The 20,617-nt window shown below is 41.7% G+C and overlaps 1 protein-coding gene across 2 annotated transcripts in view; it reads left to right on the forward strand.

Moving 5' to 3' along the window:
* Rlf (RLF zinc finger) overlaps positions 1-13,132 on the forward strand; it is a 57,175-nt gene extending 44,043 nt beyond the window's left edge. For both annotated transcript variants that reach the window (XM_005083822.4, XM_021235113.2), the window contains 2 exons: positions 4,891-5,032; positions 8,016-13,132. In XM_005083822.4, the coding sequence (XP_005083879.1) occupies positions 4,891-5,032; positions 8,016-12,662 (4,789 nt within the window). In that variant the 3' untranslated portion in view covers positions 12,663-13,132. The remainder of the gene's footprint in view (positions 1-4,890; positions 5,033-8,015) is intronic.
* The last annotated feature ends 7,485 nt before the right edge of the window (positions 13,133-20,617 follow it).

Consider the following 20,617-nt stretch of genomic DNA (forward strand, 5'->3'; position numbering starts at 1 on the left):
TTTTATTTCATTTTCTATAGTATAAGACATCTTCTAGTTGCATCTGGACTTTGTTTTGCTTTATTTGAGACCATCTCTTCATACCCCTGGCTGTTCTTGTACTCACTGTATACACCAGGTTGGTTTCAGATTCAGATCCTCCTGCCTCTGTCTCCCAAGCTTCCACGTGCTGGAATTAAAGGCATTTGCCATGTTTGCTATGTCTAGACTTTGACTTCAGAAGTAAATAAAATCATATATAGAATATTATGGATTCTGTGGGAGAGGGGAGAGAGAGAGGAGAAGGATGTTTTTGTATGTGTAGCCACTGGCTATGTATCAGGCCTGTGGAGATTAGAAGACAATCTTAGGAGTAGGTTTTCACCTTCCACTTTGTCTGAGATGGAGTCTCTTTGTTGTTTGCTGCTGTGTGTGGAAACTGATAGGAATTCTTCTGTTTTCCTGGCATCTTGGAACAGAAGCACTGGGACTACAGACTCATACTCTTATTAGGCCTGTCTTACATGGGTTTGCAGAATTCCAATTCACATTTGTTCGTGGGATCTGCTTGGGTCCCGCTGCCACTTTAGACCCCAAATAACACCAAGACAATTATAAAGCTATTGGCTGTTTGCTATGGCTTCTAATTGGCTAGCTCTGATTTAATTATTAACCCATAATTACTAATATATATTTTTATAAGGACTTATCTTTCCAAGGACTCAGCCTCATGAGCCCTCTTCTGTGATCACATGGTGAGGACTCACCCTTGACTACATTTCCCAGAATACACCTAGACTCCTAGTCCCACCTATCTTGCTTCCCCGCTGGCCAACAGTGTTTTATTTATACCAATCAGACATATACACAGAAGGACTTCCCCATCATACATTTATTCTTTTTCTTTTCTTTTTTTCCTTTTTGGTTTTTCTGAGACAGGGTTTCTCTGTATTGTTTTGGAGGCTGTCCTGGAACTAGCTCTGTAGACCAGGCTGGCCTCAAACTAGGATTACAGATTTGGGGCATTATACCCACACCCAGATTCAGACATTGTTTTCCTTTTGTGTATGTGTTCGTGTTTGTGTATGCATGTGCTAGGGGGCTTCCTCAGTAAAACCTCTTTCTGATTGGGCTGGCCAGAAAGTCTCAGGGCCCCTGCTATCTCCAGCTTCCGGATACTGGGGTGATACATGTTCACCACCACACCCAGCCTTTTCATGGTGCTAGGGATCCAGATTGAGGTCTTCACTCTTGTACAGCAAACGGTTCACATGCTGAGCCATCCCCAGCCTCCTCCCACAACTTGTTGACTAAACTTTTATTTTACAGTGCCCCTCCCCCACCCCGTCCACCCCTTCTTCACTCAGCTACTAGGATTAATGTTGTTCCCTGGAAGCAGGAAGGGATTAGTGAGGATTTCCTTCTTGCCTATGTAAAAAAAGAAAGAAAATCTTAGTTATTTAACACTTCATTAAGAAGCTTCTTTTAAGCAGTTCAAAGAGAAATAAAACAAAACCCTTTCCTCCTTTTTGGGGTGTGGCTAGATACTGGAGTAAGAAATATGCACATAGAACAGTAAATCTAAGTGAGAAAACCTTCCCTCAGAGCTTCTGTTCAAGGGAGATTTTTTGTGTGTTTAAGATGGAGGCACCTATGGTTTTTGTTTAGAAAAGAATTATTTTAAAGCTAGAGTCATGGCTCACATCTGTCATACTGGAATTTAGGGGTCTGGGGGTATGCCATGAGCCTGCTTACCCATTTCAAAAGACAAAGTCTAAGTGGTGTTTTTGATAAGAGAGATGCCAAGATTAAAAAATACAGAATTGAAATAACTGAAATAAAAAGCCACATAGCAGCTGGGCCTTGGTGGCACACACCTTTTAATCCTAGCATTCAGAAGGCAGAGATGGATCTCTGAGTTCAAGGCCAGCCAGGGCTACATAGAGAAACCTTGTCTCAAAGTCACATAACTTTTCAGCACATATTCTAAATGTATTTCTAAAAAATGTCATTCTTGAATTTGTTATCAAAATAGTATTTGAAATGTGAACTACAAAGCTGTATCACCCAGAATAATTTTTATATTCTGGGGAAATTTTCTTCAGAGACATTTAAAAATCATCATCATTAAGAACAAAAACAAAATGCAGCATTCACCATGCCTTCATTATTAGAAGCTGCATCACTTAGTTTACCCATTAACCCCAGCTGTACAATGGGGGGGGTTGAGAACAGGAGCATTTACACTGTGGGTGCTAGTAGAGATGCCCGGGAACAGAAAGGGGCCATTTTGAACACTGTACAATGACGTGTGGTTACTCTCCTGCTTTAGAGATGAAGGCAAACAGTTGAACTTGACATTTACCACGTTTTCTGTGAATACTTGGTAGGCTAGCCTTTGCCTGCTCCAGCATTTCTGAAATTAAACTTTGTATGGTGAACATTTTACTTCTGGTGGAGTATATACATGGCTGTTGTACCCCTGCTGGACTGTGGCATACTTAGGTCATATATGTTGCTTATTACACAGTTGTATCCCAGCACATGGAGAAAGACCATGATATTTTTATTGTTAGCTTAATTTAGCAGGAAAATAAAAAACAAATTGTGTTTCCTACTGTACATAAACTTAAAATTTCCCCCTTTGGGGCGGGGGGCTTCCTTAGCTTTGGAGGCTGTCCCGGAACTAGCTCTTGGAGATGGCTGGTCTCGAACTCACAGAGATCTGCCTGCCTCTACCCTCTTAGTGCTGGGGTGCCACCACCAGCCAGCTAAAGTTTATTTTTATTTTATGTGCATTGGAGTTTTGTCTGCATGTATGTCTGTGGGAGTGTTGGATCTCCTGGAACTGGAATTACACACAGCTTTGAGTACCATGTGGGTGCTGGGAATTGAACCAGCTCCTCTAAAAGAGCAGCCAGTGCTCTTAACCACTGAACCATCCCTCCAACCTATAAATTTCCCAATTTTTAAAATAAAATTTTGTATGATTTATTAGATAATATGGATATTACTCATCACTTCACCACACAGGACTTACACTGCAGCCTAGGCTAACTTTAAATTCACTTTGTTACCCAGGCTATCCTCGAGAATTCAAATGACCCTTCTTCAGCCTGAGTGCTCAGATTACAGTTGTCTGATATTTCATCGTTTTCAGAACTAGGAATAGAACTGAGGGTCCTCACATACAGTAGGCAAGTGTGTTGTCAACTAAGCTGTATCACCAGCTGGATTCACTTTAAGTGTATGTGTCTTTACCTTTATGTGTATGGGTGTTTTACCTGCAAGTAAGTATGTACACTAGTGAATTGAATGCCCTTAGAGGCCTAAAGAAGGTGTCAGATCCTCTAAAATGAGTTACAGGCAGTTGTCAGCCACTATATGAGTTCTAGGAATTACATCCAACTGCTCTGCAGGAATGGCCAGTGCTCTAAACACTGAGCCATTTCTCCTGCTCCCTATCTGTGGCTTGTTTTGGGGTGTGGGCATGTATGCATGTGTGCATGCAGAGACCAGTAGAGAGCATAAGGTCCCCTGAAGTTAAAGTTACAAGCAAAAGAAGGTTGTTCTTAATTAATTGAACCATCTCTCCTGCACTAAATTTCAGCTTTTTTTTAGGTTTTTGTGTTTTGTCTTTGTTTTTGAGACTGGCTCTTGCTGTGAACCCCAGCTGACCTCAGAGCCACGGTGTAGCCCAGGCTCTTGTACTGATAACAACAGTACTCCTAACAGCAACAGCTTCTGGAGTGGCAAGACTACACACATGCTACCATTGCCTGGCTTGAGATAGTAAATTTTAGATAGTTTACATTATATATCCTTTAATCTGCATAATATGTAACTTGCTTTTGTTTAGTAGATTTCACACAGAGAGACTTTGAGGTGGAATTAAGGGTTTTGCCCATACCAAGCAAGTGTTATACCACTGAACTATCTTCCCAGCCTTCACTCCCTTTTGAAAATCAATTAATTGTTTATTGAGACAGTATTTGTCTGCATACTCCTAGCTGTCCTGGAATTCATTGGGTAGACCATGCTGACTTCGAACTCACAGAGATCCATCTGCCTCTGCCTCCTGAGTACTAGGCTTGAAGACATACACCACCCTTCTGCCTTCAGACATTCCTTTTCACTTAAGATTTATTTTTATTTCATATGCATGAGTGTATCACCAGCATGCAAGTATGTGGACCACATGCATGCCTTGTGCCCTCAGATGCCAGGAGAGAGTGCAGGATTCCCTGGAGTTAGAGTTATGTATGGTTTTAAGTCTCCAAATGCATTCCTTGCTGCTCTTGCATATTCAGCACGAGGGAAGTAGATGCAGTTTGACCTCTGTATTCAAGACCAGCCCTGGTCTACATAATGAAATGTGTTCTCACACTAAATCCTTCTAGCTTTTTATTGCCTCCATAATGAATATTTGTAGAATTCCTGTGTTTTAACTATTTCCCAGAGTGCCATTTTATTTAAGCATTCAATAACATAGGCCTAGCAGCACCATCATGTTTGGAGCCAGAAATCAAGTGTCTGTTACGATGTTGACAGACTGCACAGATTTCCTTAGTACTTGCCCAGTTAATTAGAACCAGGCTTAATTCACTCAGTATATCTAACGACTAATATAAAATGTAAACCTTTAGAATAAGAAGGAATCTAAGTAAAGGGGGGAAGTTTGTGTCATAAAGAAAATAGTTATTTTTTTGTCTTTGGACAGGCAAGAAACTTTCAGGACAGATTTTTCACGGTGTTTCCTGTTTAGGGGGAAGTAGTGGAGGATGTAGACAGCTTTTCATTTAATTTCTATTGTCTGTATTGTCAGCTTCATTTCATTGACTCAAAAAAAGGTGGTCAAGAGTGGGGCAGCAAACACCAGTTTATATTTAATACAACTGTTTTCTTTCACAGGGAACTGACTCTCTTTTGGAGTAAACTGCAAAGAAGAATAGACCCATCTTTGGAGACATTTTTGGAGCGCTGTCGGCAGTTTGGTGTTATAGCTAAAACACAGCAGCATTTGTTTTGCCTGATTAGAGTCATACAGACTGAAGTGAGTAGTTTCTGCTTTCCCTGCTATTTGTGACAGTTTCTTGGGGAAATCTTGTTGGATAAAGAGAATCTAAAGTTAGAGAGTTGAACCTGCCTCACTCATTTGCACACTGACCTCAAGGAGCCACAGGTTTGGTGTGATATATATATATATAAATTTTTTTTGGTTGTTTTTGACAGGCTGATGAATTTGCAGTGCAGCTGTAGCACCAGAACTCTCTTGGATGTGGGTGTGGGCTATCCTTTCCTAATCTTCATATGGTGTTCACCTAAATGACAGAAGAGATGTGGAGGGGGAAGCAAGTGTAGGCTCTCTTTATTGAGATTCTTAAGTCCATTGACAGGAGCTACACGGAAATGTTACCTAGGTAGACAGGCCACGTTGCTTTATAGACTCTATAGAAAGCACACAGCATATCTTCTATACCAATTCCAAGTCTTAGGCTATATGACCTAACCCTGACATGATATTTCCATTTTATAGAGCAGAAAAGAAGAGGTAGGCACAAGGCTGACTACATCATGACACACCTTCCTAACCAAGGCATCAGCACATGCATGTGGCCATATCCAGCTGCAAGAGAGGCTAGGATATATTTCATTGTTATGGGTGACTTTGTAACTACTTACAAATCAAGTGGCACATACCTGTCTATAATTCCAGTACTTTCAAGGCCAAATACAACCCCAAGGTCAAGTCCAAAGTGAGCTACTATAGCAAAATCTGCTCAGCTAACCAAGGCCTGGGATTTGGATAGTGCTTGTATTAATGACATGGCTCACAGTTGTCCTCTGTCTTCCACATGATTACCATGGCAAGAATGTTCACTTCCCCGGTCCAAAACAAAACAAAAAAATGAGAACAGATTGTAAAGGTATGAAACTCTTCAGACCCTAGACTCTGGAGATAGAACACTTGAAGTTGATAAAAACCCTTCTCTGCTCACTAGCCAGTGACATAGAACAACTTAATCTTCCTTCTTTTTATTCTGAAATGAGAACTATATAAACAGGAGTAAATAACTAGGCTATGTTATGACTCTGCAAATTCATACAATTATATCCATAGTGGGTTTTTATGTATATGACTGTTTTGCCTTCATGTCTGTCTGTGTACTACCTTCTTGCCTGGTGCCCCTGGAACAGGAGTTGTCAAATCCCCTAGAACTGGAGTTACAGATGGTTATGAGATACCGCATGGGTGCTGGGAACCAAATTCAGGTCCTCTGGAAGAACAGCCAGTGCTGTGAAGCTCTGAGTCATTTCTGCAGCCCATGTTCCCAGTATTAGAATGATGCCCAACGTAGAATAGTTACCCAGCAAATTGTTTCCCAAACTCTTGAATGTTCATCATACATTGTGGCAGTCAATTTATGTTCTCTTGTTTCATTCATATAATAGCCATGAGGAAAATGGAATACTGCCCAGTACTGTTGTCATTTTACCAATCAAGAAACTGAGGCCTGGAGGAGTTGAGTACTTGTATCAAAGTCTTTGTTGTCAGCCCCTGCATATTTAACCCCTCTGCCAAAGGACCCTCCTTGCTCATGCTGTGTCACATTCCAGCCTGTCTTGATAAAGACAAGTAATCTTTGGTTTTTGTGACCATATCTTTTTTGTGAGTTTTAACTACCTTCTGAGGGGTTATTTCTCTCTTACTCTAGGAACACTGAGATTTGATTGTACCTTTGACTGGAATGTACAAAACAATTCTTGAAGGAGACATTGGATAAGGATTTAGTGTTGGGACCCTGAAAAACCAAGTTCCTTCAATTGAGCTTTAAATCGCTTGTATACCATGTTTCCTCCAGGTCTATTTACTTACACCCTTTTCAGTCTTCTCAGTGCTAGGATTACAGGTGTCTATTAAATACCTGGGTTTAAAGTACCCCCTTCCCCTGAATACCACCATTCTTTTTTTTTTTTAATCTTTCATTGAACTCATTTACTCCATAATCCTGTGGACTCGTGCATTTATTGTCTATGCATTTGCTCATTGAAGGGCAAGAACTCCTTCAGTACACAGTACAGTCAGCAGTGCCTGGTGCCACACCACATACCAAGACCCTGGCCCCAAACAACTGAACAATATACCATACTGTGTAACTAACTATAAATATGCTTTGTTGCATAATTACAGCATCTAATTTAATCCCTTTCATGTTGAGACACAATGACCTAAATGTGACTTGTAGCGGGGCATGGTATAGTACATGCCTGGGACACAGCATTTGGGAAAGGGTACTTCAAGGCCTATGTGAGATCAGTCTATTTGCATGAAGGGGAGAAAATAGATGTAAGATGAAGTTTAAGAACCCAAAACGAATAGGGCAGTAGTGGTGCATACCTTTACTGAATACTAGTACTCAGGAGGCAGAATTCAGGTAGATCTCTGAGTTTAAGCACGGCCTGGTCTACAGAAAGAGTTCCAGAACAGCGTTGTATATACAGAGAAACTGTCTCAAAAAATTAAAGGGGGGGGAGGGGAAGCTTAAAATCTTCTGTTGGTGGTACTATTTTAGTTGCTTAAATGGTTTTATAAAAAGGTTTTTTTGTGTGGGTTTTTTTGTTTTTGTTTGTTTTGTTTTGCTTGGTGGCATTTTAACATGTCCCAAAAAAGTTCCCTTTTCCTGAATTATATATATATGTATGCATATATTCCATTTTCCATGTGTATCTTAGAATGAAGAAATTCTGGCCTCTGCATTTCTGTTTGCACTAAACAAAAAAACATACTGAAGAATGTAATATGGTTGTAATAATATACTATTGTCTATATAGATTGCCGCCCCCCTCCCCTTGGTGAGCAATGCCTTTATCTACTGGGCTATCTATCTCACCTTAGTCCTAATGGATCACTATTAATCCTCCTGTCTCAACTTCCCAAATGCTGAAGGTTTTGAGAAGTTAAGTCTTAGTGACAAAAGTTAATACAATTCTTTGTGTATGACAAGATTAATGTTTACTTCCTCTTTTGCTTGTAGGCACAAGACGCTGGTATTGGGGTGTCAATTTTACTATGTGTCAGAGCCCTTCAACTCAGATCAAGTGAAGATGAGGAAATGAAAGCTTCAGTCTGTAAAACAATTTCCTGTCTTTTACCAGAAGATTTGGAAGTTAGGCGAGCCTGTCAGCTTACTGAATTCTTAATTGAACCCAGTTTGGATGGATTCAATATGCTGGAAGAACTGTATTTGCAGCCAGATCAAAAATTTGATGAAGAAAATGCACCAGTTCCAAATTCCCTCCGATGTGAGCTCTTACTAGCTTTAAAAGCCCACTGGCCCTTTGATCCTGAGTTTTGGGACTGGAAAACTTTGAAACGACATTGCCATCAACTCTTGGGACAAGAAGCCTCAGATTCTGATGATGACTTAAGTGGCTATGAAATGTCTATTAATGATACAGATGTCCTAGAGTCATTTCTCAGTGACTATGATGAAAGTAAAGAAGAAAAACAATATAGAAGAAATCTGGCAGATCAGAATAAGGAAAAAAGAGATAAAAAGCCCATTGGTTCCTCTGAGCGGTATCAGAGGTGGCTGCAGTACAAGTTCTTCTGTTTGCTGTGTAAGCGGGAATGCATAGAGGCCAGGATTCTTCATCATTCCAAGATGCACATGGAAGATGGAATATACACCTGTCCAGTTTGTATTAAAAAATTTAAGAGAAAAGAACTATTTGTTCCTCATGTAATGGAACATGTTAAAATGCCACCAAGCAGAAGAGATCGTTCTAGAAAGAAATTACTGTTGAAAGGCTCTCAAAGGGGTATTTATCCCAAGAGTCCCACTGGAAGTCTGGAACAGAATCAGTCATTGAGCGAACAAGCCAAAGGAGAATCTCATGAATATGTCACATTTAGTAAGTTAGAAGACTGCCGCCTGCAAGACAGAGACTTGTATCCATGTCCTGGTACAGACTGTTCCCGTGTGTTCAAACAGTTCAAATACTTAAGTGTGCATCTTAAAGCTGAACACCAAAACAATGATGAAAATGCCAAGCACTACTTGGATATGAAAAATAGAAGAGAAAAGTGTACTTATTGCCGGAGGCATTTCATGTCTGCTTTTCACCTGCGAGAGCATGAGCAGGTGCATTGTGGTCCTCAACCTTATATGTGTGTTTCTATAGATTGCTATGCAAGGTTTGGATCAGTGAATGAACTCCTTAATCACAAACAAAAGCATGATGACCTTCGTTATAAATGTGAATTAAATGGCTGTAATATTGTTTTCAGTGACTTGGGCCAACTTTACCACCATGAAGCACAACACTTTAGAGATGCATCCTACACATGCAATGTCCTTGGCTGTAAAAAGTTTTATTATTCCAAAATTGAATACCAGAACCACCTCTCAATGCATAATGTTGAGAGTTCAGATGGAGAATTAAAGAAGTCAGTGAAACTCGAGGATCCTGCAGCAGGTGGGAAGCAAGATTGTGTGGACCAGCCTCATCTACTTGACCAAACTGACAAGTCCCATTCTCCTAAAGATCTTCTGTTCTGTGCAGGATCAGCTAGTGCTCACATAGACACCACAGAAAACCTGAAGGACAACAGTGACAGCAATTCTAGTGATCAGTTAAGTCATAGCTCTTCCACTTCAATAAATGAGGAATTAATTGACACACTAGATCACTCTGAAACCATGCAGGACCTATTACTATCTCATGAGAAAGTCTTCGTATCCTCCAGTTTAAAAGAAAAGTGCTCCAATGTGGCCATTTGTTTTGATGGAACTAAATTCACCTGTGGTTTTGACGGCTGTGGATCCACCTACAAAAACGCAAGAGGGATGCAGAAACATCTGCGGAAGGTGCATCCATACCATTGCAAGTCGAGAAAGGTAAAGACAAAAGATCTCTTTACCTGCTTGGGTGACAAACATGATCAAGCTGACAAGTTTGATGTGGAACCTAAACCCAGTTCTGATACAAACAGCGACTCACCAGATGAAGGTCTAGATCACAGTATCCATGCTAAATGCAAGAGAGACCATGGAAGTTATTCCCCTGAACCTTCCATTTGTGCTTCTAAAAGGCCATGTACAGAGGATACGATGTTGGAACTTCTGTTACGTTTGAAACATTTAAGCTTGAAGAACTCTTTCTCAGGGTCACTGCAGGGGTGCCCATCTAGTGGTGCTAAGTCTCTTCAGTCAGTCCCATCTTCCATGTCAGACCTTAACCTTCAGAATCAGGAGGAAAATATGCCAAGTCAGTACCTTGCACAGTTGGCAGCTAAGCCTTTCTTCTGTGAGCTTCAAGGATGCAAATACGAATTTGTGACCAGAGAAGCTTTACTAATGCATTATCTTAAAAAGCATAATTATTCTAAAGAGAAGGTCCTGCAGTTAACCATGTTTCAACACCGGTATTCCCCATTCCGGTGTCACATCTGCCAAAGGTCATTTACAAGAAAAACACACCTTAGGATTCATTATAAAAACAAACATCAAATTGGCAGTGACAGGGCAACTCACAGACTGTTAGACAGTGAGAAATGTGATCATGAAGGGCCATGCTCGGTAGACAGATTGCAAGGTGACTGCTCGGCAGAACTTGGTCCCAACAGTAACTCAGAGACAACGCAGTGTCATTCTAAAAAAGATGAATGCAGCTCAGAAACAGACTTGGAGTCCTCTTGTGAGGAAACGGAAAGTAAGGTATCTGACATTTCATCACCAATAGGCAGCCACAGAGAAGAGGGAGAGGGGAGAGAGGGGAGAGGAAGCAGGCGGACTGTTGCTAAAGGAAATCTGTGCTATATTTTGAATAAGTACCACAAACCATTCCATTGTATCCACAAAACTTGCAACTCTTCATTTACCAATCTAAAAGGCCTGATTCGCCACTACAGAACTGTGCATCAGTACAACAAAGAGCAGTTATGCTTAGAGAAGGACAAAGCAAGAACCAAAAGGGAACTTGTAAAATGTAAAAAGTTATTTGCTTGCAAATACAAGGATTGTAACAAGCGCTTCCTGTGCTCCAAGGCTCTCGCTAAGCACTGCAGTGACTCTCATAACCTAGACCACATTGAAGAGTCTAAAGTGCTTTCTGAGACTGAGTCTGCGGCAAGGTTTTCTTGTAACCAACCTCAGTGCCCTGCTGTTTTTTATTCATTCAGTAAGTTGAAACACCATCTATTAGAACAGCATAATATTGAAGGAGAAATCCATTCGGATTATGAAATCCATTGTACTCTCAATGGTTGTGGCCAGATTTTCAGCCATCGAAGTAATTACTTCCAGCATGTCTACTACCGACATAAGGACAGTTATGACAACCTGTTCAGCAGCCAAAAAGTAGCAAATGAGCGACTCTTAAGGGGTGAAAAGGTATGTCAGACAGCTGATGCACAGGAGCAGACACAGACAGAGGGTCAGACGCAGGGACAGGAGCAGCAGGCTGCCAAAAGGCCATTTAATACTAAAACTAAAAAATGTGGCTTAATCAAAGATAAGAAAGCTCCAATTAGCTTTAAAACAAGAGCGGAAGCTATCCATATGTGCGTTGAGCATTCTGAGCACACGCAATACCCATGCATGGTTCAGGGATGCATGTCTGTGGTGAAGCTGGAGAGCAGCATCGTGAGGCATTACAAACGTACCCATCAGATGAATAGTGCCTATTTAGAGCAGCAGCTGGAGAACCTTGTGGTTTGTGTTAAATATGGTACCAAAATTAAGGAGGAGCCTCCTTCTGAAGTTGAGCCCTGTGTAAAGAAAGAGGAAAATACCAGCGGTGAGTCGGTACACACAGAGCATTCCCCAGGGGACAGCAGTGTGCCCCTCCAGAACACTAATTCCACTTGCCCAGCTGAACAGGATGGTGATCAGAAAGGGTGTGTGGAAAGAAACCCAGTTCTTGATGCAGACAATCTGCTCTACAGGGGAACTTTGAAATGCAACCATACTTCAGATACCACTTCTTTGGAACAGTGTGATATAGTTCAGTCTCCTCCCTGTAAAATAGAAAGCCCCATACCTAATCCCAGTGGAACAGAAAGTGGTACTTACTTCACAGACTTCCAGCTGCCTTTATCAATGATCAAAGAGGAACCTGGGCAGCATAGTTCAGGGCAAGAAAACACTGTCAAAAACGCAACCCAGGTCCCAAAAGAGAATATGAGGAAGCATTCTCAGCCCAGGTCATTTGATCTGAAGACTTACAAACCTATGGGATTTGAATCTTCCTTTCTGAAATTTATTCAGGAAAGTGAAGAGAAAGATGATGATTTTGATGACTGGGATGCTTCAGAGCACTTAACGCTGAATAACTCCTCTCAGCCCGCTAATGACTTGACAGGGAATGTTGTGGCAAATACCACAGTGAATGACAGCGACCCTCAAGTTGACATACCTCATTCTTCCAGTGACCCTCCAGTTGCAGACAACCTGACTGCAGTCCCACCATTAGTAGTCGCTGAAGCAGCGGCAGTCCCTTCCTTGGAAAACCTGAGGGTCGTACTGGACAAAGCATTAACAGACTGTGGAGAGCTTGCCTTAAAGCAGCTTCATTATCTCCGGCCCGTTGTTGTCCTTGAAAGATCTAAGTTCTCCACACCAATTTTAGACTTGTTTCCAACTAAGAAGACAGATGAGCTTTGTGTAGGAAGTTCCTAAATCACTGTTTTGTTTTTGAAGCAACTTGCTCCAGCACTGCAATGTGGGGACACTTGCCAACGTGAACAAAGGCTGAGCACCAGCCACACTTGCTTAGGGTAGAATAGGCTGTGTATTTACATGAATGTACAATATCTATGTCAGCAGTATTGGCAGCGTCCAGTAGCTCTCCAGTTGGTTTTTTGATTGGGATTTTTGTTTTGTTTGTTTATTAAAAAAAAATGGAACTGTACTCTTGTTTGGTGCTAATTAATACATCAAAATATACTGGGGCTTCCTTTTTCCAATTAAGTGTGCATGATTGTATATGGAATATATATTAAGGTCCCAGGGTGGGAGGGTTAGGGAAACGGTAGGAAGTTCTTACTTGACTTGAATGTGCACCCAAGGGTGCTTTGTGTAATATATTGTACACTACAGCATCTTATATTTTTTGAGTTGAGTTTCAATAAATTACAATTTTTCACCCACTTCTTGTTTACTCATAATGAGTTCTCATGCCACGTGCAAACTGCAGTTGCACTTGTATTTTCTGGAGTGTGTCTCATATTTTACTCCAGTGATTTTCTGCTAACTAAACCATTCAGATCATTATCCTTTTTTGGATGACCCTTAAAATTTTTGTAGAAAGAAAATTCTGAGATTTGGGTTATTTCCCTTAATGTTTAAGATAGCTCCCAGACAAAAGAGTACGGAAGTTGGCTGTGTAGAAAGGAGTAGGTATGGCAGACTCAACATGTACATAACTGCAAGCCTGGGAAGGTTAGTGAGCAAAGCAGCTTACTCAGGTATATGTATTATGGAGCGGGATCTGAGTATCTGAGATAAATAATGGGGGCATAGCCATTTAGGGTACTTGCTGGTCCTGCAGAGGACCTGGGCTCAATTTCCAGGTTCTAGCACTCTTTTGTGACTTATGTTGTCACCAGACATACATGTGATGTGCATACATATACACTGGCAGAAACATGTAAAAATAAGTCTTTAAATGGTTGAGGCAAACTTGGTGATGGTCTGTGTTGACAATTGTACTCTAGAGAATAGATGAAGTCAAGATACAGGGAGATGCCTCAGTGGGTAAAGGGACTTGTCAGGCCTGACAAACTGAATTTGATCCCTATGACATACCTGGTAGGACAAAACCAACTCCTTCAAGTTGTCATCACAATGCATTCACCATGGCATGTACACATAGATTTTTTTTCCTTATTAAGGTATGAAATGAAACAGGATTGTTGGGACTCAGCAAGAAAAGCATTCGAGAAAAACAAGAAAACTAAGGTGGAAGTAGAAAATGGAGTGGGTATTTGGGAAGAAACCAGGTTCAAGATAAGTCTGATTTTGTATGTGTTTGCAGTAACTGGGTCATCTAGGTCTGGCAATGAGGTGATACGGGGTTTGGTTTGGTTTGTGGAGTGTTTTGCTTTAGTATCTGTTCTGCAACTTAAAACTAGATCTTCGTCTTGACCTCCTGAGTGCTAGAATTCCATTCACCACACCAGCTTTTGGGTTTTTGAAACAGTATCTCCCAGCATGGCCTCCAAGTCAGTTCACTGTCTAGAATAGTAGCCTTGAGCTGTGATCCCCCTCCTCCACCTCCTGAGTGCTGATTACAGGTTCTACATCGAGTTTATACAGTCCTGTTCCTTGCATCCTTGGCAATCACTACCAACAGAACTACATTCCCACCTGTTAGGGTTTTTAGTTTTGAGTCAGGGTCTGTGTAAGCCCAAGCTGGCCTCAAATCCTCCTGCCTCAGCCTTCTTAAGACTAATAACAACTACTTCCCATTATGTTTAGCTCAGTGTTAAATTCTTAAAAATATAGTGGTGTCACATAGGTCTATCCTCTTATTTGGGGTTACTTCTCAACATCTTCCCATTCTGAAACTTTTGGACAACTCATTCTGCTGCTACTCGCTGTGACCATCTAAGCACTCTCCACAAGCCCAAGTCCTTTGTTGACACAGATTTCAATGGATGACCTTCTCAAATGGAACTGCTGACACAGGTTTTTAGACTGGATCTGTGTAGCCCACGGTAGCTTCAACCTTGAATCCTGCCTCAGCCTTCCCAAAGCTGTAATTATAAGCATACCCCATTATATCCTGCTTTGTATTATGTTCTCTGCAAATACAGTAGTCACTTACTGGTCCTTAGGTTGAAAGAAAAAGTGGAACAAGTTATAGACTGAGAATCCTGCTGCTGGTATCTTGGGGTCTTCAACTGTGCGTTTCAGCTTCCTTGGGTGATCAGTTTGGGAGGCCTGTGACCTGAGTAATCTCAGCTTTTGTTTGTGTGTATTGTACAAAGTACTTTAATGTCTTGTTATAAAACAAGACCTTGCTATGAAACCCAGTGGCCTAGGATTTGATTGGCATCCAACCTTAGCCTCCCAAACACCAGGGTTACAGTCATGTGCTGCCATGCCCAGCTCATGTTTAGGTTTTTTGTCTTTGTTTTTGTTTTATCTTGTTTTGAAATGGTTTCATTTCCCCAGACTGGCCTCCAACTCGGTAACTCCCTAAGAATGACTGAATTCTTGTCCTCTTCCACATCCAAAGTGTACTAGGATTACATATGCCTAGTGTACAAGTGCTTTTTTTTTCTTCCTTTTTGACAAGGTCCCACTGTAACATTAAAGGCATGTGCTACCACACTCAGCCAAGCTAAAGCCTTTTAGAACATCGATTGTATATATGCAAATAATATTTGGCAATCTTAATCTGGCATATTTCACTTTGCATGATAACTCAATCTGCCTTTTCTAAAAGTGGGTGACTTGAACCTACACAATTGTGTATATATGCCACTGTTCATAACCTGTTGTCCATAGGTGGATCTTTAGTTGATTCCATAGTTTGGCGTAGTGAATAGTGTTGCAGTAAACAAGGGTGAGCAGAGATCCCTCGTATGTCTTGTTTTTGATCCACAAACATGAGTGCTAACCTGAAGCCTTTGGTAATTCTGTTTGTGTGTGTGTGTGTGTGTGTGTGTAATTTTTAATTTATTCTTTAAGAATTTAGTGCAGGTATACTATATTTTGTAACCACCTCCTACTTCCCCCAAGCCCCCCAACATATTTTCCAGTTAGTGCTACGCTTATGCAGGTGAATATGGGGCCATCCTCTGGAGCATAGGCACCCTATCCCCATATCCCCAAAGGATAAAGAACCTCCCCCTGCAGCCACCAAATCTGGAATTACATAGTATTCCGCCATGTCTGACTGAGTTTGGTTTTTTTGTTTGTTTTTGGTTTTTCAAGGCAGGGTTTCTCTGTGGTTTTGAATGCTGTCCTGGAACTAACTTTTGTAGACCAGGCTGGTCTCGAACTCACAGTGAGATCCACCTGCCTCTGCCTCCCAAGTACTGGGTTTGAAGGCGTGCACCACCACCACCCGGCTAGTTGTTTCTTTTCAGACTAGTTCTATCTGGTCTGAAATTCCTAGACCAGGCTGGCCTGAAACTCAGATCCTGTGGCTCTCCCTGCTGATTGCTGGGATTAAAGATAAGAGCTATCAAAAGTATGTGCCACTCTTTGCAGCTACTATTAGTTTTGTTTGTTTGATTTTGAGAACTCAGACACTGATTTCCATAGTGGCTGAACTAACTTACATTCCCACCAGCAGTATATGAGGGTTCATCTTCACCAGTTTTTATTTTTGATAATTGCCTTTCTGACTGAAGTGAGATCAAATCTCTAGGGTTTTTTGGTTTTGGTTTTTTTTGGGGGGGGGTTGGTTTTTCAAGACAGGGTTTCTCTGTATTGTTTTGGAGGCTGTGCTGGAACTCACTCTGTAGACCAGGCTGGCCTCTAACTCACAGAGATCCTCCTGCCTCTGCCTCCCGAGTGCTAGGTTTAAAGCATCAGGAATGAGCTTGATAAAAAACGAAGAATTTAGAGACGACTGTCAACCTGCTAGACCAAAATTGACATGTTAGTGAGATCAGTCCGTTTCTGACCTAACTAGACAGCAGAGTGCATTGAACGGTAGGAAGGATGGGTGGAAATTACAGGTGATATGAGGTGCATGACATACCACTTCTCCGTCAGTCAGAGGAGAACAGGTTTGTGAAAGTGAATAGTGGGAAGAAGCTGAGTGTGGGAGTGGCCAGGTCCTACAGCTCCAGTGTTTGCTGCTGTGAGAAAGCTGTTGTGTGTTGTTTCTGAGTAACAACACATGAAACAGCCAGGCTCGCACAACAGTTGCTCCTCTTCGGTTCTCACCTCTGCATGGATTACGGTGCTTCCTGGCATGCTACTGCTCTATACCCTGTATGTACAGTTGTTGTAGAAAGTCTAGCTTGCCTCATTTAACCCTCAGGAATGATAGATCGCATTTGGAGGTCTGAAACCCATTCAAATTAGCTAAGCAGGGTAAGTAGAGTTTAAAATTTGTAAATAGTGCTGAGGGTGTATAGCTCAGTGGTAGAATCCTTCCAATCCTCAGCACTGAAAAACAGTCATATATATCTCAGACTTAGTCTGAGCCAGTCATGGTGGCACTCTGCATCAATTCCAGTGCTTGGGAGGCAGGAGCCAGCTGGCTTCATTGCCAGTTCTAGCCGGAGCTGTGTAATGACCAAGACAGATTTAGTCTAAAAACAAAAATTATCGTAGCTCTGAGAAAGTTACCTATAATTTAGAACCCAAGTTTTTACTGTGGGTATATGCTCTGTCAACCTCTGGGTAGGATGGTGTTGGATGAGATGTTTTTAGTTTCTGGCATCCTGCTAGGGGAGCCTGGTAGGGATACTGACATGAGACAGAACCACACAGATGGAAGGGGAGGTTGCACAAAAATAATATATGGGAACCAAAAAGAGTTACAATGTGAAAACAATATTGAGACACACCTGAGTTAGGTGTGATACAGCAGCTTTATCTGTGATGTGGACAAGAATTTGGAAAAATACATGGGGAGAAAGGAAAGTTGGGTAAGTAATAGGGGCAAGTACTATGGCTCTGGCTGTGCTCCATGTCTGGGTGAGGGTTTTCTTTGAAGGAACGACTGAAGGCTGGAAAAGCATTGTTAACATCAGTCCTATAGTGGGATGGTGGGACATGAGGGATAACTGAGCAGTCTGTTTGGTGGCTGGGAGACTGGCACTGCGGAGCTAGGCTGAAATGCCTCATAGCAATAACCACATCTCACTATTGAAAGGACCAGTGCCCTAGGATCCAAAGACTCAAAGTACCGAATGCTTCTGGATTTATAAGACCATGTATTCCCATAAATGTCATTATTAATAATTCCTCTCACCTACATGTGTGGGATGAGTTCCTTGCTTTTTATTTAACCAGTTTTCTTTAAGAATTTCTGGCATTGACAACTGTTATGCAAAGCATCCCAGCACATATCCAGGACACAGCCTGTGGCAAACAGCGTTCCTGTGGGTAGCTAACAGATGAGAGCTCTCACCAATTTTGAGACACCTGAGCATGCTGGTAAACTCTGCTTCCAATTCTTGTCAAAGCATCCCACAAGCCCCACCCAGGTTCTCAGCTTCAGTTCACATTCCCACACTTTCAGACCAGTCATACAACAGTATACAGCATCCACAGGTTTTGAATAGGGAGGGGGCATGTACAATTTCACTTAACCATCTGATGTGGCTGTCCTTTGATTTTAAGTTCCTATCATTGCTCTCTGCACTCTCACCAAAGCTATAGGATCAAGTGACACCAAGTTTCTCCTTTTCTCACTCATAAGCCTTTTGTGCCTTGGCACCTCTCAGTCCCACATAGGGTTTCAATAAACTGTCCTCCGGTTCTGTATGACAGCCTTGCAGTCATAGTGTAGACACAACTCCATGAAATACGGAATAGTGAGTGAAGATGAAGCACCCATAGTGATGAGTTCTGGCTGAGAAAACAGGATTGTTCCCATGGCGCAGTATTACAGCCCTGCTGTCTGTGAAGAATGGCATTTGAAATGAGATGAACTGCAGAGATTAAACGATGGCTTCAGATTTACTTTTATGCATGAACTAAAACAAGTGTTAAGAACAAAGCTACAAGAACCAAACACACAGCAGCTCACTTTCAGCCACACAGTATTTTAACCCTTTATGTAACAACACAAGAGTCCTGGAGCTCTTCTTCTTTTTTAAAGAAAACTTGTCAAAAGCACTGCTGAGTATACTCTACACTAAGCAAACAATTTTAAAAGAAATTACATGTTTTTACAAGGAGCTTTCTGCAAATTTAGAAAATTTTGTGTTTCCACCATTCTATATGAACCAATCAACTAACTATAAGTTGTTGTCTACATTCCCCATCCAGAGGATGTAGACTCTACACTTGAGCCAAAGCCTCCTCCGAGTCAAATTCACTGCCTACCCTGTATTTGACGCCAGCCCCCAACCAAGACAGACACCAGAATTAGCACCACCATAGGGACTATTTCCAGAACCAAAGGTTTGGTGCCCTCTGCATGCTTCCCTGGTTTTAGCTAATACCTGATGGGCCTGACTGCTTCTCAACTGGTCAACATAGCCATCCTACGCCCAACATAATCCATAGCTGCTGTATTGATGTTGACAGCTCCAAAGTTCATCACTCCACCCCCTATCACCACCCCAGTTATTTCCCGAGCCGACTCCACCCCCTCAACTTCTAGCAAACCCACCCTGATTCCAAAAGCTACCTGGGTTACCAGCAGATCCTCTACTCCCTTCTGTTTACTGCCATTGTGTTTAGGTTCAGGTCGCATATTTGCTCACTGATTGCTTTTATCGACTCTTCCCCTCAGGGACTGCATGACCTTACCACCAGTGAGAGAGGCCCTGGATGATTTGGGAATGAAGGCATGTACCACTTTTCTCTGCTGGCAGTACTGAGCTCTTCCACAGTGGTGTCCTCTATATAACACCCAACAAATACATGTGTGTCTTACAAAGGCTCATCTGGAAGTTCACAGTCGTACCATTGCACATCCATCACATTACTCTAACATTACTTCCACTTGGGCTTCATAGCCCATAAGATGAATAATGTCTGTAAACAGTTTTCCGTCCTGACCACCTGATCCCTGTCCCAGTAGCTGTTTCCAAATTACCCCACATAGACTTAATATTATTTGTAAATGTTCAATCGATAGCTCAGGCTTATTACTCTTACATTTAAATTAACCCATTTTTATTTATGTATTGCTACATGGCTCCTGGCTTTACCTGTCCTCTAGCATGTCTTGCTTCCGGGGTGGTGGCTGACATCTCTCGGCCCCCTTCCTTCTTCCCATCATTCTCAGGTTTTCCAGCCTAACTTCCTGCCAAGCTACCAGCCTGTCAGCTTTTTATTAAACCAATCATAGTGACATATATTCTCACAGTGTACAGAAGGGTTATTCCACATCACATGCCAAAACCCTTTGATTGATTGGTTTTGAGATCTTTCTTGAACTGCATCATAACTCCAAAAATGCCAAAAACAATCTTTATGACCCTGTTCAGTTGTTATCGATGGCATCTCAACACCCTTAAAGCAGATGTTTCTGGGCTACTCTGTCCACTTTAACTTAGAGGAAACAGGTGTTTCCCATTTTCCTTGGTGTCTTTGAGGTAGATAATAACATAGTCCAGAGTTTTAGTCAGCATCAGGGGCATGCAGAACTGCCAGATGGACACCCTCATACACTGAGGCACTAGATTCCTGTAGTGCAGGCCACATTTCCTTGGAAACTGGCTGTAACTATAGAAATACTGTCCTGTCATAGATGTGGTGGCATATGCCTTTAATCCCATCACTCAGGAGGCAGAGGTCCAAGGATCTCTAAGGACAGTCTGGTTTGCATAGCAAGTTCCAGGTCAGCAAGAGCTACATAGTGAGACCTTGTTTAAAAACCAATCAAAAACCCAAACCTGTTCCATCATCTTAGGGTGTTTAATGGGCTCATCATTCCCATCTTTCTGCTACCTGAATATATCCAGACATCTTTGCTTTGTTCTTCACTA

This window comes from Mesocricetus auratus, unplaced genomic scaffold, assembly GCF_017639785.1.
Source record: "Mesocricetus auratus isolate SY011 unplaced genomic scaffold, BCM_Maur_2.0 Super-Scaffold_100014, whole genome shotgun sequence".
In the NCBI taxonomy this organism is placed as follows: domain Eukaryota; kingdom Metazoa; phylum Chordata; class Mammalia; order Rodentia; family Cricetidae; genus Mesocricetus; species Mesocricetus auratus.